At 39.6% G+C, this 24,368-nt stretch overlaps 1 protein-coding gene across 1 annotated transcript in view; it reads left to right on the plus strand.

Annotated features, from left to right (window-relative positions):
* LOC124798134 (CCR4-NOT transcription complex subunit 11) overlaps positions 1–24,162 on the plus strand; it is a 107,215-nt gene extending 83,053 nt beyond the window's left edge. Inside the window, exons 9-10 of the mRNA XM_047261403.1 lie at positions 20,370–20,535; positions 23,835–24,162. Coding sequence (XP_047117359.1) covers positions 20,370–20,535; positions 23,835–23,981 — 313 coding nt within the window. The 3' untranslated portion in view covers positions 23,982–24,162. The remainder of the gene's footprint in view (positions 1–20,369; positions 20,536–23,834) is intronic.
* Positions 24,163–24,368: the final 206 nt, after the last annotated feature.

Genomic DNA, 24,368 nt, shown 5'->3' on the forward strand with positions numbered 1-24,368 from the left:
TAGACTCAGATCACAATTTAGTGACAGTGAAGAAGTGGGATACTAAAGTACTGAGGAGTGATCATAGATGAAACTTCCTGCCAGATAAAATCTGTGTGCCAGACCAAGATTCAAAATTGGAACCTTTGCCTTTCGCAGGCAAGAGCTCTGAAGAAGGATATTGCGGAACCATGGCTTAGCCACAGCGGGGAGGGGGGGGGGGGGGGGGATGTTTTCAGAATGAAATTTTCATTCTGCAGCAGTGTGTGTGCTGATATGAAACTTCCCAGCAGATTAAAACTGTGTGCTGACAGAGACTCGACCCTGAAGAGTGAAAATTTCAGTGTGATATATGTATATGCTGTAGATATTGCAATAATGAATGCCAAAGTGGGCAGTTCAATTGAAGAGGAATGGGCATCACAAAAAAGAGTAATCACAGAAATTGGACAGGCTGATAGGCCTATAGGTGCAAACAAGGAAATTGCAAAGAAACTTGGGATATTGGAAAAAAAAATATTTCAGCCAGTCAATAAAAGTAAAAATTATCAAGAGAGACAGGAATACAAGTCACTTACGAATGAAATAAAAAGGAAGTGCTGGGAAGCTGGGGTAGAATGACTGCAGGAAAAGTACAAATCAAAAAAGAATTTGTGGTCAGAAGGACTGATTAAGCATAGAGAAAAGTCAAACAGCCCATGGTAAAATTAAAAGCGAAGGCATCAAAATTAAGAGTGCAAGAGGAATTCCACTGTTAAATGCAGAGGAGGGAGGGGATGGATATAAAAAGTACCGTATATACTCGAATCTAAGCCGCACTTTTTTCCGGTTTTTGTAATCCAAAAAACCGCCTGCGGCTTGGAATCGAGTGCAAAGCAAGCGGAAGTTCTGAAAAATGTTAGGTGCCGCCACAACTAACTTCTGCCGTCGAATATATGTAGCGCTACACAGGCATGCTTTGTAGGCACAAAGATAAATACTGGCGCCAAAACCTCTGCGTCAGTAAATAAATTTAAAAAAAAAGGTGGAAGACGAGCTTTTATTCTCCGCCATGAGTTTCCACCACTGCATTTTCATACATTATCCAACGAAGTAAATACAAATTCCGTATTGTTCATCTTCAAATGTAGCAGAATTTCAATGTACTACGAAAATCTGACTGGCAAGATGGTTTGGGATGTTTGTCAATATGGCCAACTCTACGTTCTGAATTTTGTCCTACCTGTGGGAAGAGATGGTTGCTAATAGGAACCTGAAGAAATGTGAATCACATGCAGTATTCTCTGCACCATAAGAAAGAATACGAATATAAACATTTTGCAACGTATTGTTTCATGTTTGCTGCTATCTCAATTAAATCCTGTCTGCCTAATAAACTACAAAACTAGAGTGAGACAACAGCAAACGTGGAAGAATATAAATATCGTGTCATGTTTATATTCGTATTATTCTTATGCCTAATAGTGATACAGTCAGAAATGAAGCACGGCAACTGACTAGATTTTTAAATCTAAGATGACTCTAATTTCTGTGCAGAATTTGATATACTAAAGAAGCGGCCGCAAAGATTTTCAAACGGAGAAAAATTTTTGCTAAACTCTTGTTCAGAACATCTTCTATCATACGCAGTTTATTATTTGGTTCTTGTTGATCATTATCAAAGAAAGCAGCAGTATAAATAACAACAAATAGCATTGTTTCGCTAATGAGACGATTCCTCTCTTTTTTTCCTTAATTGTAAGCGGCGATAGCGCACACAAAAGCAAGCCGTGCCGCGACAAACAATGCATGACACAGTACAGTAATGCATTTTCAGCTTAGAGTGACGTAAACACCTATAACAAAGAAAACGGCACTTATCAGATCAAAGCAAAATAAGCAATCGATTAAAAACCAGACGAAGCACGCGAAAAAGGAAGGGTACCCATATAAATACGGACGGAGCGCCTGACGCATAGCAATGGCTGCCTGGTAAAGCTTAACTGCTAAGCTTACGACTCGAACCAAACTACTGTAGCTGTATCGTCATTCATTCGACCTAAATTGTGTCTCTTATTACAATGGGCCAACTTTGTTTCGATTTGGAGGTGCGGCCTAAAACTTTTCTCTCCCCTTGAATTACGAGTCTCAAATTTTATGTGCGGCTTAGATTCGGGAAATTTTATTTTTTTTTCCTTTATTTCGAGTCTCATTTTTCGGGTGCGGCTTAGATTCGAGTAAATACGGTAAATTAAAGGCTTCTACAAGGGAGATAAACTATCTGGCAATATGCTAGAAGAAGAAATTGGAGTGTATGGGAGATATAGCTGATATAGTGATAGAGTCAGGCTTTAACAGAGCTTTGAAAGACTTGCAGATGAGGTAAAAGGCATAGATAAGATTTCCTTGGAGTTTCAAAATCATTGGGAAAAGTGGCAACTAAACTGCTGTCCAGGTTGGTTTGTAGAATCTGAGAGTCGAGAGACATACCACCAGACTTCTGAAAAAATATGATTCACTTAATTCTAAAAATAGCAAAGGCAGATAAGTGTGGAATTGTTGCACAATCAGCATAATAGTTCATACATCAAGTTGCTGACAAGAATAAAGTACAGATGGAAATGAAAGTTGAGGACCTGTTAGAAGATTATCAGTTTGGCCTTAGGAAAGGTAAAGACATAAGATGCAGTCTTGGCATTGTGCTTGATATTGGAAGCAAGGCTTAAGAAAAATCAAGACACATTCATAAAATTTGTTGGCATAAAAAAGCATTTGACAATATAAAATGGTGTAAGATGTTCAAAATTTTCAGGAAAACAGATGTAAGGTATAAGGAAAGATGGGTAATACACAATATGTACAAGAACCAAGTGGGGGAAAAGAATGGAAGATCAAGAATGAAGTGCTTGGATTATAAAAATTATAAAACAGGGATGTTGTCTTTTACCTCTACTGTTCAATTACACACTGAAGAAGCAATGGCAAAAATGAAATGCGTATGTGCAAAAATGAAAGATCAGGAATGAGATTAAAATTCTGGGTAAAACAATCTCATCAATAAGATTCCTAGTGACACTGATAGTCTTAGAGGAATTACAATAAACTGAAGACTGAGCGAGGGGGCGCAATGGTTAGCACCCTGAACTTGCATTTGGGAGGACGACAGTTCAAACTCACATCCAGCCATACTGATTTAGGTTTTCCATACGGCCGACTTCTTTCCCCATCATTCCTAATCCAAAGGGATCATTGACCTCACTGTTTGGTCCCCTCCCCCAAATCAATCAACCAACCAACCAATAAACTGAAGAAAGTTGAATGTAATGAGGAATAATACCATGGAATGGTGGAATTCTACTACCTTAGAAGCAAAATAACACATGACAGACAAAGCAGTAAGGACAAAACAGTTGACTTACACAGGCAAAGAGGTTATTCCTGCCAAAAGACAACTAGCATCAAACATAGATCTAAATTGGGAGAAGAAATTTCTGAGAATGTCCATTTGAAGCATAGCATTGCAGGGAAGTGAATCTTGGATTGTGAGGAACCAGAAAAGAAGAGAATTGAAACATTTGAGATGTGGTGCTATCGAATGATGATGTAAAATAGGTGTACTAAGACAGAAATCTGAAAGTTCACTTGAGAGTCAGTAAAGAAAGGAGTATGTGGATGATACTGAAAGGAGGAAGGGAGGAGATGGTAGGACTTGTGTTAAAACATAAGGGACAACTTTCATGGTGGTAGAGGGAGCTAAAGACAGTAAAGACTGTAGAGGTGGAGAGAGATTGGAATATACCCAACAGATAATAGAGGAAGTTGAAGTCATGGCCCGTTACATTAACCCGCTAGAAGATTGAAGATCAAAAAGAGAAAAGTAAAATTGATCTCTCTCTCTCTCTCTCTCTCTCTCTCTCTCTCTCTGTGTGTGTGTGTGTGTGTGTGTGTGTGTGTGTGTGTGTGTGTGTCTTATCTTGTGTGTGCTTGCACACTCTGAGGAAGAACAGCAGGTGTCGTGCAAAACCCAGCCCAGCATTAATTATATGTATGTGTCCACTGTTTGATCTATCGCCTAAAGAAGTATGTGTGTTAAAGAGTAAATTGCTGAGGGTGACTCTTGAAGATTGTTTTAGAGCACAACTTAATGTATACACGGTTATGAGGTTCGGCATGTGGACTTGCTAGTGGACACATGTAAACTCTACTCTTGGATAGTTGCTCATAGAACTTACCAACTGTTCATACTGAGAGAGCAGCTCTTTTGAGCTGAAGTTTGTTTCTTAAAACAATGCCTGTGAAGATTTGTGCTTCAGATGAAAGAATATATACATACAAGGTGCCCCTCATGAGAGTCATCAGGCACGTTTACTCTGGTGTTTCAGAACATATTTGTAATTCCTTTTTGCAAAGTGTAGCTGGAGTCAGCTGAAACAAATACTGCTTATCATGTCTTTCATGCAACAGTCAGTATTGATGGAAAGTGTTGATTTGTTTTCTGTTACAAACAAAATTGTGTTCAAAGTGCAATTTTACATGCACATCTGATAGAGCAGTCCAAATTAGTGCAGCATTCATTTTATCAATATGTATTAACAGGAGCTGTGAAACCAAATAATAACCAGTACCACAGGAACTATTGGGCAGCACTACTGCATGGCAGTAGCAGTCAGCTTCGACCAGGGCAGTGCTTTCACCACAGGAGTACTGGTAATTCTTCTTGTTAACATATAGGGTGAGCCATGAGGTTTTCCCACGGTTGCTGGAGGTTATTCCTTAGGTTATTTGGAACAAAAAATGTAAATACAGTAATGTTATCAAATCCATGATTAAGGAGCTACAACAGAGTTCCAAAACGTGCCACGGTATATGGAGCATGACATTTGTGTTCACAAGACACACAATCAGTCTTAGGTAGACAAGTGCAGCGAGTGGTACGTTTGCATAACAATCATGCTGTTGATACTGCAGTCACTGTTTACTGTTATTGTGTCCTGTGTACAGTACACTTTGCAATGCCATACAAGTTTCCATCGCAGGAGTACGGAGAGATGGTGTACATTTTGGGCTTCTGTGATGGTTATGCAGAAGCTGCTGTTGCTGAATATGACTGTAGGTATCCTAATCATAGGATTCCAAGTCCCAAAACATTGAGTGGAACATATTGAACGTTGCTAGAAACTGGTACTTTTCCCAGTATTTGTATTCACTCCGAAAGATATTGTGACGTTCAAGAAGAAGAAGAAACCCTTAATTCAGTAGACCGCAGTCCTTGTTCAAGTACAAGATGCCTGGTTACCTGATTGAATGTTTCACAATCTAAGGTATGTAGGATTCTTCATGAGAATGGACTGTATCCTTTTCATGTGCAGGAAGCTCACCATTTAGAGCCACATGATTGTGATAGCCGTTTGCACTTTTGTAACTGGTTAAATGCAAATCAGCAGCTCTGTCGCTTCATAATGTTCAGTGATGAGGCAACCTTTACAAGAGGTGGCATCAACAAAATGCATAACATGCATGTCTGGGCAGATGAAAATCCCCATACCACAGTAGTATCTCAATTTCAACGCAGATTCAGTGTCAATGTCTGGTGTGGTGTTGTGTGTGACCAGTTCTTGGGCCAGTTATTGTCCCGGGAAATTTAAATGGTCAGATGTACGGTAACTTTCTACGAGAAGATTTACTGCAGCTTCTTGAAGATGTTCCTTTGGAAACAAGACGCCACATGTGTGTCCAACAATGCGGGGCACCTGCACACTTCCACCATGTGGTAACAGCTTATCTTAATCAGCAATTCCCACATCAATGGATAGGTCATGGGGGGCCTATCAACTGGCCTGTCAGATCCCCAGATTTAACACCCCTAGGTTACTGCATCTGGGGGTGGATGAAAGACATTGTGTATAAAGTTAAGGTGGAAACATGAGAAGAATTCATACAACGCATTTTTGTTGCCGCAACGTCAATAAGGAACAAGCATGTGAAATTATGAAATGCTACTCACGTAGTTCACTCCTGTGTGAATCTTTGCCGTCGAATGCAGGGAGGAAATTTTGAACACTTTCTTTAAGTCCTCTCTGAATGCAGAAGACTGCTACAAAATTGTGTAAATTAATTATTATGTGCATTTTTGATAGTGAAATCCTAGAGTAAAAGTTTTTTTCTGCCTTTTTCCTGAGTTTTTCGATTACTGTAGTTCCTTAATTATGGATCTGATCCCATTACTTTATTTACATTTTTTGTCCCACATAACCTAAGAAATACCCTCCAGAAACTGGAGGAAACCTCATGACACACCCTGTATACTGATAAAATTAATATCGCACTAGACTGATTTGGGGCCGCTCTATTGACTTTGCACATAAAACTCCACTTTAACAATCATTTTGTTTGAAATGGGGGAAAAAAAACAATGCTTTCCATCGTCATTGAATGTCACATGAAAACTGTGATGAACAGTATCTGTTTGGGCTGACTCCAACTACACAATGCAAAAACGAAATTACAAATATCTGCTGAAACATGAGACGAAATGCACCTGATGATTCTTAGAAGGGATATCACATTTTAGGGTTCCCATTCCTATTTATATGGAGCACAGGAAGTGACTGCTTAAACCCCCCTGTGTGCACCTGAATTAGTGTAATATTGCCTTTGTGGACCCTTTGGTAGTGATATGTAGGGGGCAAAGTGTACTTCTGGATTCTTCACTAATACTGGTTCTTAAAAGTTTGTAAGTAGGCTTTCACTGGGTAGCTATTGTCCCTTTTTAGTCCTATTCAGTATGGGTCCCACACACTTGAGCAAGATGGGATGCATGAATGTTTTGTGTGTAGTGTTTCTTGTAGCCTGGCAGTGTTTCCCCAGTATTCTACCAATGAATCATAGTTTGATACTTGCCTTAACTATGATTGACCCCTTAGTGGTCATTCCAGTTGACATCCCCACAAATTGTTACACCCAGGTATTTGCATGAGTTGACTGCCTTCAGTTGTGACTCATTGATACTGTAATCATAAGATATTACTTTTCCATATTTCATGAAGTGCACAGTTTTTCATTTCTGAACATTTAAAATAAGTTGCCAGTCTCTGAACCACTTTGAAATCATATTTGTGCAGCTTTTTTTAGACAGTGCTTCATTATAGATAACTGAATCATTTGCAAAAGAGCTGAAGTTAATATTAATAATTGCTCTTCACTTAATTCCCTTGTCCTGTAAAAAATTTCAATCATTACACTGGCAGCAGATGTATATTTGTGTGAATTGGTGTTGAAAACTCATCATAAGAGAATTTGTAGGTTGAGTTGATGCTAATTTACCCATTGAGGTGCAGGCTAGTTCAGTCATGATCAAAATGCTGTGATCATTACATGAAGAGAAAAAACCTTGCTTCGTTGGTAATGTTTCTCCACACATATCAAGTGAAATAATCAGTGGAGCAATGTGTAGCAGGAAGGTGGATAGATTAGATGAGATAATTTGATAGTTAAATAATATTAAACTGAAAGACAGCAATCAGATAAATAGAGGGAAATGTACACTACAGTCAGAGTACAGCACATTGGGCATTACAGGCTGCCATTGAGTCCTGCATAACTGCACTAGTGTGCATAAGAAAGGTGAGAAGGAAAATGTAGAGACAGATCGAACAAATGGTGTGTGTGTGTGTGTGTGTGTGTGTGTGTGTGTGAGAGAGAGAGAGAGAGAGAGAGAGAGAGAGAGAGAGAGAGAGAGAGAGAGAGAATACAAGGCAACAACAACAACAACAAAGTATGGACAACACTCCCACTCAACCACACCCTTCGTAGCTATCAGAAATTTCTTACCTGCAACTTGGCCTCGCCCCTTTTTCTTAGGTGCCTTCCCAATGACACAGACTTCTTGACAGATAAAGAAAACAGCCATTCACAAATATAAGACAGACCTTGATCTAATCACCCTCCCTGTGCCTGCCACTTTCATGATGAAACACAATGGCTCCCTGGCAGTCTGATTCTTCCACCTACAAGTGCTGTCTTAGTGTTCCCATATCAGAAGTCTATATAATCTCCAATCCTGACTCAAATCCTTAGGTCTATCCCAGAACCTGTTCTCTAAATCCACCTGCCTCCTCATGCCAACTAATTCACACACACTAACCTCATATATTTTTCCCTGTGCTACTATGGAAATAATCTCACCTCCTGTGGACCAACACATCCATCCTGTTGCCTGTAGCCTAGCTTCTTATGTCTAAGACAGAAACCACTTCCTTCATCATCGGTCAACAATTCCCACTCCATTACCATGACGATTCCTTTTCGTCACTGTTGATATCACCTCCCTGTATATACCAACATTTCCCGTACCCATGGCACTGTAGCTGTTGAATGATATCTCTCTCAATGTCCAACTGCTTCCAGACCCACCACCTTATTTCTCATGCAACTACTGATAAACTATGTTACTTGTCCCTTGGGAGGAAGACACATAAACAAATCCATGACATGGCCATGGGCACTCACAAGGCACCATCCTACACTAATCTTTTATTGGTTATCTAGAGAAAACACCTTATCTGATTCATATTAATTGATGATATCTTTATGAACTGAACTCAGGGCCAAGACAGTATCCTCATTCATCTACACCTTGTCTCCAATCTATGTCACCTCTTGCTACCTTCCTGGACATTATTCTCCACATCTCCTATGTCTCCATAAAAACCACTGCCCATATTAACTGACTATAAACAGTTCCTCCTTTTTGAAGGCTACCATCCGTTCCACATTAGAAAGCCACTACCATACAGTTAAGACACTCATTGATAGTACATCAGCAGTGATGAGCAACCCTTTGCCCATTATGCAGGAAATCTTACTAAGGCCTTCACAGAAAGCCCTTATTCTCAAAAACTATTTTACCAACAGATTTCCCATGGCATATTCACATGTGTTGTTAATCCTCCAACCTCTCTCATGAACCATCTGAAAAGGAGCAGTGTCCACATTATCCAGTATCACCCCAGATTGAAAAAGCTTTACTATATCATTCACCAGAGCATCAGCTACTTATCATCTTATCCATAAATGAAGAACATACTACCTACAATCCTTCCCAAAACTTCTAGTGATACTCCACTGCTTACCCTGTCTACAAAATGTCCTGAACCATCCTAATGCTACATCTTCTTCCAGCACATTACCACATGAATCATAACCCTGTGGAAGATGCAATTGCGTGACCTGTCCTATGCATGTGCCAAGCACATCCTTTTCCAGTCCTGTCACAGTCATAGCCTATCCTCGAAGGCAAGGTCACCTTGGAACCAGTTATATTACATACCAGCTCTGCTGTAACTTTTGCAAGCCATTTCTATAGGCATGACCACCAACTAGCTGTCCACCTGAATGATGGTGCCAAACTGTGGCAGAGTTGACCACCTGGTAGTAAAACATTTTCAACTTCAGTGGCTGCTTCACCACACATACAATCTGAATCCATCGCTCCCCCACCCTCCTCCCTCCCAATACCAGCTTCTGCGAACTATGTAGATGGGAATCGTCCTTGTAAAATAATCATGTATCTGCCAATCCCCTAGCTTCATTCTTCACTATCCCCTGGCCCCCACCTATCCTCAACTTAGTCCAGACAGCATCCACTCTACTGTTTCTACACTCACGCTGTCCCCTATTCAGTTTCCATGTTCCTCTGTTTTCTTTCCCCTTCCCAGTGAGCTACTCTACATCATTGTGCAGCACACACAACTTACCTGGTCTGTCTTCCTATCATTAGTGCTTGCTGTCTTTGCCCCCCCTCCCCCCCCCCCCCCCCCAGCTGTCAGCAACCCTTCCCTCCAACACCTCTTCCTGCTCCCCAACTCCTTTCTCCCCTCACCCACTCTCACCAATGCCAGCTGTCAGTAACCCTTCCCTCCAACACCTCTTCCTGCTCCCCAACTCCTTTCTCCCCTCGCCCACTCTCACCAATGCAGTACCTTACCCAATTAAACTACATTGCAATACAACATAGCCAGTCAAAACAATGTAGCCACATAGGTGTGTGTGTGTGTGTGTGTGTGTGTGTGTGTGTGTGTGTGTGTGTGTGTGTGTGTGTGAAGGAAGATTCATCCGAAATCTTAGCAACATTCTCAGTCCAGTTTATGTGTTTGTCTATCACTCAAAGCTTCAACTATATTGTTAGTTGTCACCTTTCATCCTTTTATTAGTTTCAGTGTTTGGCAGTAAGAAATTGTCGAGAAAAATTTCTGTGTATTACACATGTCTAGTGCACAACATCTAAGTTTGGTATATGCTTTACATACTATGTCTTCCTCTGTAGCTGGGTAATCATCATGTCTGACTGCTATGTGGAGGACCCAAATTCAGTTCACAATATTGTCAGAGACTTTTCTAGATGGGAGGATTGGATAGGGTGTACTCAGTTTCTTGATGCCAATTGAGGAGCTACTTGAGTGAGAAGTAGCAGCTCCACGTTCTGAGAGCTAACTGGCCATGAGACCAGTGTGCTGAACTCATTCGCCAACTGCATGTGAATGACACCGTTGACAGATGATGATATGGTGGCTAGAAGCTACTGAATGGTCCGTTAGGGTCAGTGCATGGAGCTATAGTTTACATATTCTATTGAAGCAGAAGTCTGCCACAAATATATAGGGGATGATCAAAAAGTTTCGGTTCAGTGGCTGTGTATTCCAAAATCTGTACGCCAGTCAGGCAAAATCTCCATGAGCATTGAGGCAATCATCCCACTCGTGCACCAGGTTGAGGACACCCTTTTCGTAAATCACTGTGTCTTGCTGTGTGAAGAAGTCCATAAGTTCCTGTGCACATCGTCGTCTAACAGGAAATGTCAACTCTTCAAGGCCTTTTTTAAGGGACCAAAGGTGCCCTAATCGCATAGGACGTATGCTCGAGTATCTCCCACTGAAGTTGTTGTAAATTCTGGTTGGCGTCCCAGATCGACCAGCGTCGTGTTTTGCACTGCGGCCATCCTAATACTTAGCGTACCATTCGACAAAGGTGGTTTTCGTCAGACGCACTGCCCCATACAAAGTTGGTCTCACAAGGTTGAATGCACCCCATTCCAGTCCTTTCACAAAAGAAAAATGGCTGGCAGTACCGGTAATCAAACCTGGGTGCTCCGCATCCCAGGTAGACATGTTGACGTCTCAGCTATGGAGGTGGCCTTTTTCGTAGTCAGTGCCTGATATTTTGTGGCACTTAAATTTTTTTTTTTTTTCATTCACCTTAGGGCATTCAGAATTAAAGTGTCATACACAACTTCTTTTTTCTAACGGTCATTTTTCCATAATACATCAAATGTGAAACTTACTTGAGTATTCAGCCAGGTGGCATCATCAGATGATACAGGGAAAGCTTAAAATCACACACATTAAATACCAAAGTCAAGATACTGTGTTCAAATTTTTATGGTGGTATGGTGGTATATGACTACATGTATAAAGGTCATGTTGTATGTATTAATATAAAATTTTTCTATTGCTCTTTGTAGACGTTGTAGTAGATAAAGGTTGTTGCATGTTCCTGCTGCTCCCTTAGTGGTAGTAGACTCATAAGATTTGTTATGGAACTGTGAAACAGAATTGCTGGTCAATGTTTGCCTCTAGGAGGCATAATTGCAATACTGGCAAAGGGCACACTTGAAAGTACATATGTTCTCCTTGCTTTCAGGACTAATCGTTCCTTCCCTCAGGGAGCAGAGAGCAATAGGTTGCAGGAGTTCAAAAAAGAAGGGCAGGGCATTCAGAACCTAGGATGGGAGGGACTTGACCAAGCAAGGATCTGTTAGTTCCAAAAGTTAGGATAGTGCATGTATGCTGATATGTGTCTATCAACAGTACTGCAGTTTCACCTTCTGAAGGTAATACAGGCCAGCAATTCTGTCTCCCGTGACTGAAGTTTCCATTTAATAACACGTGTTCTGCATTGCAAGCGATGGATTAAGACACAAAAAACATGCCATTACAGGTATTGTATATTGATGTAGAGTGTGATGAAATTGTTTTTGTGTCTGCCTGTTAGTTAGAATAAGATATCTTCCCTGTCCTATGTCTAGCATAGAATCCTTTTAATATCATGATAAGTGACTTTTATTCTCACTTGTCTTTTTGTATGCAGTCTAAGAATTTTTTATCAGTGTAGCGGATGTCTGTTCTTTTTTCCTTTATTTTCTCAAAAGTATTAGTTGGGAGCACTAGCTGCATGCTCTCCCGCTGTAGTTTCACAAAGCCTGTATTGCTTAGTTTGTGTGTGGTCAGTAATGGTATAATGGTACATACATAGTGCAGTATATCTGTAGCTATACTAATATAAAAGGGAAACATTGTTTCAAAAAATCTTGAAAAGTTATTGACAGAATTACTTCGGATTCCTCCATAATACTGTAATTAACATTTGACAGACATATAAAAGGTATAATGTATGCAAGCTTTTGGAGCCAGTGGCTCCTTCTTCTGACAGAAATGTTGAAAGGGAAGGAAGAGGGGTGAAGGAAAAGGACTGGTGAGGTTTAGGAAAAGGGGTAGTGTTCGGAAAAGTCACCCAGAACCCCAGGCGGGGGGAGACTTACTGGACGGGATGAGAAGGAAAGACTGATTGTTGGGGACTGCGCCGGATGAGATTTGAAAATATGAGAGCTTAAAGGTGGAAGATAGGTTAATATGCAAGACCGAGATCACTTCTATCACATCACGCATGAGTTAATAAGAGTGAAGATCTAAGTGAATTGTATGTGACAGAAGTGGGAGGACGGGTACAGTGAAAACAGCCAACCGGAAAATGACAGATGTAGAAAACTGAAATGGAGTGAAGAAAGGAATAGTTTCCATGAAGAAATGTTTGGACTGATGAAATTAATGTAAATTCAGGTCAGGTGTGGCAAGAACCAAAGACATGTTGCTGTGCCAGTTCCCACCTGCGGAGTTCTGAGAAACTGAAACTGGTGTCGAGGGGAAGAATTTGGATGGCAAATGTGGTGAAAACAGGCACTGAGTTCATGACTGTGATGTAGCGCTTACTCTGCAACAGGATATTGTGTCTTGCCAGTATACACCCTGTGTCTGTGTCCATTCATCCTAACTGACAACTTGGTCATGCCGACATAAAAGGCAAAACAGTGCTTACGTAATAGATGGTGTAGATGTTGTTTTACATGTGGCTCTCCCTTTGATAGTATATGTTTTGCCAGGTGCAGGGCTGATATATGTGAGTAGGTGGGTGCATAGGGCAAGTTTTACAGTGGGGACAATAACAGGGGTAGGAACCATAGGGTAGGGAGGTGGGTGCAGAAGGAGCATAGAGTTTGAGAATGATGTTGCAGAGATCGGGAGGGTGATAAAAAGCTATTCTAGTTGTGGTGGGCATAATCTCAGGCAGAATGAACCTCATTTCAGAGCACAATTTTGGGAAGTCATGGTTTTATCGGAGTACGTGATCAATACATTCAAGACCAGAATAATACTGAACAACAAGCGGTGTACTCCTGAGCTGTTTTTTGGAGGGATCAACAGTACCAGAATTGGGTGTGATAGCCTGTTAAATCTGCTTCTGAACTAGGCTGGTGAGGTAATTATGTCCAATGAAGGCTGAAGTGATAATGGTGGAGTATTGCTGTAAAGAGTCTGCATCTGAAGACCTATGTTTGCTTCAAATACCAAGACTGCTTGGGAAGGAGCATTTGACATGGAAAGAATGGCAACTGTTAAAATATAAGTACTGTTGTTTGTTAGTAGGTTTAGTGTGAACAGCAGTGTGTAGCTGGCGTTTGGTGAGGATGATATCGGCATCAAGGAAAGAAGCATGGAATTTGGAATAGGACCATGTGAAATTTAATTGGGAGAATGTATTTAGAGATTCCAACTTGATCCACCACCACTACCTCAAAATCATCCCTTACAAACCTTCCAAAAATTCCTCATACCCATCATTGCTTCGCAACTCTTCCTCAGGTCCCCGCAAAGTGATGCTGACTTGTCCTCTGCAGAACTTGAAACTCTTCATTTCCTAAAAGCTGATAACCCCACAATGGAGCTACTACTGTGATACTTGACTGCCAGGAGTGTTAGGGAAGGTCTATGCCAGCTGTCGGACACCTCTACGTACAGCATCTACCATCAAGAACCTATTCCTGTGATTCAAATCCACCTGCAGTCCCTCCTTATAAACTCATGCCCCTCATAAGGACTAACAACTCAAGCCATAGCACTTCTTACCCCATCCAGACCATGAATCTCCACTTTTTACTGTCTTTCTAAGATCCACAAACCCAATCATCCTAGCCATCCCATAGTTGCTGGCTTTAAAGCCCCCATCGAACATATGTCTACCTTAGTTGATCAACATCTCCCATAGTACAAAGACTTCCCTCCTATGTTAAAGACACCAACCATTTCCTAGATGTCTTAAATCTGTCCTCCTCCAACTCCCACCACATACCTTGCTTGTCACCAGTGGTGCCACCTTCCTCTATACCGACCTCGCCTATTTACATGGTCTGTCTACTGTGGAACATTTTCCCAATCAGCGCCAACTTGATTTCAAACCTATGACATCCTTCCTGCTCACCTTAATCAACTTTATGCCTACCAACCAACAACTACTTCACCTTTGAGGGGCAGACATGCAAACAGATAAGAAGTCATGGGAATCAGGGTGGCTCCTTCCTATGCCAACCTTCTCGTGGGTCGCTTGGAGGGGGCCTTCCTGGGATCCATAAGCCTTCAGCCTCTGGGTTGTATTGATGACATCTTTGCCATATGGACTCACATTGAGGCTGAGCGGTTACAATTTCTGGAATCTCTAAAGACATTATCCCAATTAAATTTTACATGATTCTATTCCAAATCACATGCTACTTTTTTATGTTGATCTCATCCTCACTGAATGCTGGCAACACACTGGTGTTTACATTAAACCTACTAACAAACAACAGTACTTACATTTAGACAGTTGCCATTCTTTCCATTTCAAATGTTCTCTCCCATACAGCCTTGACATTTGAGGCAAACTTATTTGTTCAGATGTAGACTCTTTATAGCAATACATCACCATTCTCACCTCAGCCTTCACTTGACATCATTGTTCCATCACCCTAGTTCAAAAGCAGATTTCTCAGGCCATCGCATGCAATCCTGGTACTGTTGATCCCTCCAAAAAACAACTCAGAAGAACACCCAGGTTAATTCTGTCCGAAAATTTGTCCACCACACCTAGAACAGCTTTTCGTTGCCCTCTCAATCTCTGCGATATCCTTGTCAGACCCTGTGCTCCTTCTGCACTCATCTCCATACACTATGGCTCCTACCCCTGTGACTGTCCCCACTACAAGACTTGCCCTTTGCACTCTCCTACCCACCTATACCAGCCCTGTACCTGGCAAAACATATATTATAAAAGGGAGAACCACATGTGAAATGAAACATTTCATATACTAGCTGTTATGTAAACACTGTTCAGGCTTTTACACCAGAATAATTACCACCAAGTTGTCAGTTAGGATGAATGAGCATAGACCAGGTGGTATACTGGCAACACACAATACCCTGTTGCAGCACTTGCATTGCAACATGACAGTCATGATCTCAGTGCCTGTTTTCACCTGGATTCTTTCCCCAGACACCAGCTTCAGTTTCTCAGAACTCTGCAGTTTCTTCACAGTAACTATTCCTTTCTTCACTCTGTTTTATTTATCTACATCTTTCATTTTCTGACGTGTCTGTTTTTCACCATCCCCCTCCTATCTCGTGTCACATCATGCAGGTCTTAGCTGTAACCTCTGTCTTTCATATAACCCTATCTTCCACCTTTAAGCTCTCAGATTTTCAGCTCTCATCTAGTGCAGTCCCCAACAATCTGTCTTTCCTTTTCATCCCGTCCGGTGAGCCTCCCCCGACCTGGGGTTCTGGGTGACTTTTTCGAACACTACTCCTTTTTCTAAACCAAACCAGTGTTTTTTCCTTCACCTCACTTCTTCCCCCTTCAACCCTTCTGCCACAAGAAGGAGCCAAAAGCATGCACACATTATACCTCTTAAATGTGCATTCTCTTGCCGCCACTTGGTGAGTAGATTTTTTTTATCTATCCACTTGGATTATATTTTGAAAAATTGTTTATTTTTGTAGATATATCTAATAAACATGTGGATGGACATAGGCACTATATTTTTTTAAACAACCATATATAGGTCTTCCTCTAAAACCGACAGTGAGAAAGAAAATATGTGGTTTTGTTTTCTTTCTTGCAGTGTGCTTTAACTACAAAAGCTTAAACCAAAGGGTTAAATTGATTGGGATAATTGGTGTATGGGGTATGAGAGGGGCCTCTCCAGCTGCTGGATCTGTGAGGATAGTAGCTTCAGTGACATTGTTTCACATAATATTCAAATGGGTAACATTATAAAGTTCCGGATGGTTCAGATTGTGTAGTAATATTCTAAGCATAAACCAGTAAGCTGTGAATACAAATTTCCTAATATACAGGTTTTCTGTTAAAACAGACTGTGAAGAAGAAAACAAAACAGCACATTGTTGTGTACACAATTTTTGTTTAAAATTATATGTACAGAGAAACAGTGTATTTGGAAGAAACGATTTGTCTAATGGTCTAAAAGCCCTACTGTTGTAGTTAAAACTGACTGCAAGAATGAAAACAAAACTGCACATTTTCACAGCACAGCGTTTTTTTTCTCACAGTCAGTTTCAACAGAAAACCTGTATAGTACTGTTTAAAAGAGTGTAGCCGATGTCTGTCTGAATGTTTATTAGAGCACCTTATAAAAATATCTTGTAAAAATTTGAGGTAAATTGGATCATAAACTTTTCAACATCTTTTTCGTTCATATTCTATATGCTTTATTGTAATTTCAAATTATATACCTTCGAAGTTGGCGAAGTGGCAAAGAGGAGCAAAATTTGCGCCCTGGCACAGTTCCCAAGGATACTACATATCAGGACATATATCCAGTTCCCATAATTGCATAGCATTGTCAGTTTTGCTTGTATGATATAAAAATGGATGTATATACATGTGCTCCACGTCTCTTCCTAAAGCACTGGATTGATTGCAACCAAACTTGGTACACATGTCATACATTGTGTGGAAAGAAGCACTCTGGGGGTAAGAACTACATACCCCCCATTTGGGTAGATGGATAGTTAAAAATCAGGTGACTTAGGAGTTGGACAGAGAGAGGGGGAGGGGGGGGGGGGAGATAGACAGAGTGGTAGGGGAGTACGGGGAAGTGTAGAAGGCAGACAGAAGATGAAAGGGCAGGTCAAAAATGGAGAGGGTGTGAGGTGGCCGGCAGAATAGGTGTAGGTTAGGAGGCAGATGGAAGAGGGATTGGTTGTGAGGATGCAAGTGGAAGAGGGAGGGGTTATGAGGAGGCAGGTGGAAGAGGGACAGGTTTTGAGGAGACAAATGGAAGAGGTATGGGGCATGATGAAGCAAGTGGAAGAAGGGAGAGAGAGATAGAAGTGGGAAGGTGGCTTAGGGACGATATTTTCATTGTTGTGGATTATTTTGATTAAATTGTAGCATCCATTTACATCATAGATTAATTGACTTGATATACATTAAAAGTATGAAGTGCAATTGCCTCTTATCTGTGCTATTCAGTATGTCAGCCAGATTGCAAGAACAAGCACCAGAGCGAGTCATTATTTTTATCAATATGTTTTGGGTCCAGAGATCATGCGACACAGTTGGATACTATAGATATATTTAATATCCTCTCTCAAGTTGTGTGATGTAAAACAGCAGAGTTTTAGACATACTGGTGTATGTGTCCAGTGTAATGTAACGTGTGTGTACTGCTATGTAATGTGATGTCTGTGTACCGCAATGTAATGAGACATATGCATATGTGGGTGAAGCCACGGGTAAACAGTTTGTATATTATAAAAATATATGCATGTACGTTCCATATCTCCAGCCAGAGTTGGTAAACAGATCATTTACTATCTGGAAAGAAGCACTGTGTAAGAACTATCTACCTTCCATAGGAGTGGGTATGGGTGTGAAAACAGGATAACATAAAAGCATAACTCAGGAATGTCTGGAGCAATTTCAAAAAAGTTTTGTATGTACGTGATCATTAATTGTATGAAAATACTTTGTGGGTAATATACCCATAACTGCCACTCCTAGGGGTAGGGTTGAGAAGTGTGTATGTGGAGGGGAAGGGGGTGGGGGTGCAGTAACAGGGCAGTGAAATATCAGCTCATATCGGTATGCCTGAAGCAGTTTCAACCAAACTGGGCACACATTTCACATGCAACCTGTGAAAAAATTACTGTGACAGTAAGAACTCATTAGCTCCCCTTAGTGTGAGGGTGAAAAGTGCAGTTTGTCTCTTATTTGTGTTGTTCAGTATGTCAACCCAGTCACAAGAATGAGTACTGCAGTAATCCAGTAAGTTTGTCAACTTGTTTTGGGATCGAAGATCATGCCATATGTCTGAATATCACAGATAAAATTACTATCCTCTCTGGATTTGAATGGTGCAAAACAGCAGAGACTCTGATGCATATGTTTGTAATATATGTGGCATACATGTACGTGGGTGAAGCTGCAGATAAAAAGCTAGTATAATATACAATATGATAAACCCTGAATGATACAAACTTTCATTTGTTTTTCCACCGTCGTCTTGACTATAGATGTATTTATCATAAATCAACTCTATTTCATTGTGTGTTGACATTACACTTACTATGTGTTCAGCTTTTGTCTCTTAGGGGTAAATTTTTATTTACATGAATCTCAATTCAGTGTAGCCATGTAATCTTTCAATGAAAAATTAAAAGCTTGTTTTATCAACATTAGAAATAATAAGAGAAGACCAGTTTTTCATAATATAATAAGACTGTTCTAAAACTTCAATGTAAATGTGATAACAAGTTGATGGCCTCCTGTGTTCTGTTTAGAACAACTAAAGGTAAAACTATATCTATTTCTGTAATAAATACTTCCCAGATTTTTTGCCACACAAGATCATAGTATACCAATATTGTAATATTAGGGTATATATGAGTATAAAAAGAAGATTGTTTGCGTCGCCAAACTTGAATGACTAAACAATAAATACGAAATACTGAAAAGTTGGTTCTCTCAACATTGGCACTCTTTGTCATTTTTTATGTTCATTTATTTCTGAAAGCTGATGAATATCTGCATTTCTTTCAAACATAATTATCTTACAGAAACTAGCCATTTTTTCTCCACTGAAGTCCACTGAATTACTTCTTACTTGGAATTACTTCTTACTTGAATGCATACAATTTGGACAACCATATTACCTTATCTTTTAACCATATTATCATGTTCACGTAGGAAATTGTTAGTTGCGTATAAAATGAATTAAAATACTAATTAACTTGGTAAAATTAGTGAAGCAGTGAACATTATTGTTACTGTTATTTGATAAGCAGTACTGGTTGTAAATGTTACAAAGATACAAACATGTCTTTAAAAATTAGTTATCTGCACTATAATAATTAGTCAAGACAAAGAGACAAACCAAAAATATATTTAAAGATTTATCTGAAAGATCTTTCTGATGTCCTAAGAGTGTTTGAATGATTAGGCTGCAAGAAGAAATTATTTCAGAATTTTGAGAAGACAGAATGGATGGTCACTGTGGCTAATACTGTATTTACATTCCGAAGGTGAAACTCTAGTACTGCTGATACACAAATTAAAAAGCTAAGCCTAGATTTAGGAACTACTAGTTCCTTCCTCAGGGAGGAAAGAGCAATAGGTTTTGGAAATTCTGGAAGGAAAGGCAGGTCACCTAAACCCTAGGGACAGAGAATGAGGAAAGACAAACATGAAGAGAGAGGTATTAGATAGAATAGGAGGTCAAAGGTGATAAAGTGGTAAGTGCTGTGCCAGATGAAGTCCAGACCAAGTGAGAGGTAAAGATAGATTAAAAGGAAGAGAAATGGGAAGGGAATGAGAAGTGCCATTAAGAACTAAGTGGAAAGTGGAAAAGTTTATACTGGACATCAAGGATGGTGGAGGAATGTGTTGTTAACAATTTGAATAGTTCTTATTGTCACTAGTAACAGTGCACGCTTGTACTATGGCCTATTGCATAATTTAGCCACAATCATATATGTTTATCATGTCTTTCATAATGATCTAGCAAATTATGTAACATTTGTTTGGAATAGCAGCAATTTTTCTCTGACCTTTTACAAAATGAGAGCATTTTATTCCTCAAGAAAGATCATCCCTGAGGAAAGAAAGACAAAATAATGTTTACAGTTGTATAAGAAAATACAAGCAGATCTGCATTGAACTGAAATATAGTATTGTTTATTATCTTTGTAAAATGTGCTAACATTGTTTGCTGTGAAGTATAATGATTTGGTTTGTATCCTTAGGTTGACAACCACTGTTGATCTTCCAACAGAATTCGTACATCTGTACATCTCAAACTGCATATCAACATGTGAAACCATTAAAGATCGTTACATGCAAAATCGTCTGGTCCGCCTTGTTTGTGTATTTTTACAGTCACTAATAAGGAATAAAATCATTAATGTGCAGGTCAGTATCTACAGTACAGCTAACTAAAGATGTATTTATTTCAAACGTATTTCTGAATTTTAAATTTAAACTCTCCCCATTGTAATACAGTAGTTGCCACTCAATAGACTGCAACAGCAGAGAGAATCCTACCTATGACTTGTAATGTAATGAGTGAGGGGCCTAATAATTTTCTTACTGGTTGCTCTAATCTAACATGTTTCACATACTGCAATGAACAAATATTGTTTTTGTAATCTTACTTTAGTGTCAAGAGCGATTCTTAGTCTTAGAATGTACACTTAGCAAAAGATGGGTATAGATACCACTTTTTCTTCTTTTAAAAAAGAAAGGTGCGGGGGGGGGGGGGGGGGGGGGCAGCAGCTGACACAATACTTTTAAAGTTGCTGCATATTTTGGTAACACTTGTTCCGCCATACATGTTCAACTGGAAAAAATATTGATTTAAAATAAATCCAATATCTTTGGCAGTGTGCTGTAACACACAGAGTAGCAATCATCTACAATCTTTTTGATATGTTTCTTGTGCCATGTGCCACTTACTGGTGTATTTTTCTCAAACAGTACTTTCAAATTCACTTGCATATGCAGTTTGTTTATAACATCAAAATGTGATATACACCACTTTACAGATACTATAGAACAAACAAATAATTTTCATAACTGAATTTACCTTACCTCTATATCCAGCTGTAACCCTCCAGTCAGTGTGTGTATGTGTGTGTGTGTGGGGGGGGGGGGGGGGTGAACAAAAGCATGAACAGCAAGCTGCTCTAGAAGTATCAAAAACACTCAGTAAGTGACAGCACATGTCAAAGGCATTGGTAGCTTCATGTAGAATCTGCACTTACTGTCACTGGTGCTCGAAAGCAATTAACCTTCTATTTATTAGAGTTAGTTTGGTATGATGTGAATTCGTGACACATGACATTAAGGGGTGAAAGTAATTCAGACAAAGGGGAAAGCAGTTTTAGAGCACTGTCAAACTGAAAAATTTGAATTGAGTTTTATGGTAATTTCCCAGGATTCTCTCTGCAAAACCTCTAAAGTCTTTTCACAGAGCTGAAACTTCCTCCTGTGTACATACTTCACTGTTCATCTCACTGGTGGAAAGAGAGGTTGGAACAACTCTTTCATTCAGTGACATTATTAATTATTTGTCTAACTCCAGTCTGTAAAGTACTTCTCCGAGGAGTCGGAAGAGTATATGGCACTGGCCAAGAAGGGCCAGGAAACAGTTCATATTAATTTGCGACACAACATAACACAATACAACAATCACTTTGCAGTAACTACAAAGTCTGTCTTAGATAACTGAGGTTGGTAACAACTGGGCGCAAAATGTGAGCGGGCTGAAGTTGACTGATTTCTACCAATCAAGAACTAGTGAGCCCGTTTTCAAATCTTTGTGAACAGGCTATGATTGTAGTTAATTAATAGACAACACACTGTTGCCAATGTATGAAGAAGAAATTTTTAAATATAATGGTCATTTTATAATGTTTTATTTCATTTCAGTATGTTTCTTAACTACTGCTTAACTAACTCTTCCAGATAGTCTGGGCCAAAAATGTTACAGTATCTCACAGTGTTTTATATGATTCTGGTGTGAACCGCATAGCTTTCTTTATTGGTTGCAACTTGATGTCCTATTGTATTTACATCAAACACAACAGATAAATTGAACTTAAATTGGGAAATAGTCTGAAACGATCTTTAGAAATTAAATTTCACCAAACAAAACAAAATCTTTTACATTAAAGTAGTATGTCTATGTAAATAATTTCCCTTTGAAACATTGTGTAAAGGTACTATCTAGCCATAGAGTCTAAAGTTGGGTTTCTACCTGTCTCATTTCCATATGCATACCCCAGCACCTACTGTTTCCATATGCCAAGACCATTTTTCCTAATTTCAAATTTTTTTTTTTTTTTCCAAATGAGGAAAATTATATTTGAAAACTTATTGGTGCCGTCTATATACATGAAAATGTACATTCAAAAATAACTTAAAATCTAATGTTTGTTTTGCATTTATTGCAGTAATAAAAAATAGTAAAAGTTTATGACCATTATTTTGAAGTCAAAGTACTTTGAAAATATTGACAATTTCACTGTAAAGTTATTCTCTGGAAGCTCATACAAAGTTTGTGGAATAAGCTGTATTACTGTAATTACTGTAATGAATTTTAGTCAATGGCAAAAATAATTTTTCAGAAGCTGGAATGAGATTGCCACCACTTCCAAAATTATGTACTTTTTGACATTTTTATGAAGCATGTAATTTTATTTCATGTATGCACAATTGTCTGGATGGTAGCATATAGAAGAATTGGAAGTTTGTCATACCTGAAACATTTATTCACATGATACCCACAATTTTTTGTAATGTTTTCTCCCTAGATTTCTGTCATGATACTCACTCCTCTAATTCCAAAAGTGGGGGTTTCTTGTCATGCAAAACTATGTGACTGAATAGTTAGGCAAAACTTGCTTGCACAGAGAAACTTGGTGAATTTCACTTTCTGGCACTGTTGGTGTGGTGACAGCTGATGGGCAGTTGTAGCAGAAAGTTAAGTGGCTTTTAACTTTTCTGATGTGTCATCACACCCAGTTATTCAGAGTCTGAGTTACGCATTTTAAAATGCAAGCCAGGTAGTGATGTGTGTACAGTGTGTTAACTGTAAGACGGCAGAGTTGTGAGGGGAGTGCGGGGAGAGGAGGAAGCAAGCATTGGCTGGCGAGGGGAGGGAAGTGGACCCTTTTTGGGGGGGGGGGGGGGGGGGGGAGACAAGGCACGCCTACCAGTTGCAGTGCTGGCACTACAATTTGCGCGTCATGCTTACACGAAAGCAGCGAAAGGCTTCTTCTAATTGTAGGCCTACCGGTAGAGGTTGTTGGGGACTCCCGAGATGGGCCAGCAACTGCCTCTTCACTCATTTTGATAATGTTTAGCAGAACTGCACAATAAAAACACGTAGAACAGTACAACACAAAACAATAACGAAGCAGATGACAATGGCTACCTTGTACAACACAGTCAGCTACGTAATGTTGGCAGCAGTCGAAACTGCGTGCCTAGCGAAGCCTCCCGACGTTTACCAACTTCTACCGATTCAGGACTAGGGAGAGGTCTGCCATCTAAAAGTTTACTCACTGTATGCATGTAGAGTCCCAGCTTAACTATCAGATGCTGACATTAAGACATAATTTAATGTGTTCTTATGGTATGCTGTATTGATTACTCAGCCATTTTATTTATAACTGCATTATTATAACAAAATTTTAAATTATTTTCAGGAATTGTTTATTGAAGTACAGGCCTTCTGTATTGAATTTAGCCGCATCAGAGAAGCTGCTGCACTGTTTCGCCTCTTGAAACAGTTAGAATCTGGAGAAGCTGGTGTTGTCACACCTGGACCTACCAAGAATAAGACTGAACCTTAAACAGTTGTAGTTCCCCTAGTGTATATGTATTCATATAAAGTACTTTATGTGTGCTGTGCCGTGTTAAGAAGATGTGTTCAGCATTCTTTTTTCTGCATCTCCTACAACACTGTCATTTTACAGACTGTGTTTGTGCATTTTTTACAAAATATAAAAGCTAATAAATTGATATACACCTTTATGTGTAAAGAGATTTTATTCTTGTTGATTGCAGCTTTAGCTTGCTACCTTATAACTGTGCAACATGTTTGGGCTCATAACGGTTGTGAAGTCAGTCAGAATCCAACTTTATAGATATCTTTCACATGTCCCTCTATTACACCATCATTTATATTCTGCAAACCACTGTTTTTCTGTACCTGTCACTTCAACAGTGAATGCTACTGT

This window comes from Schistocerca piceifrons, chromosome 5 (genome assembly GCF_021461385.2).
Source record: "Schistocerca piceifrons isolate TAMUIC-IGC-003096 chromosome 5, iqSchPice1.1, whole genome shotgun sequence".
NCBI lineage: Eukaryota > Metazoa > Arthropoda > Insecta > Orthoptera > Acrididae > Schistocerca > Schistocerca piceifrons.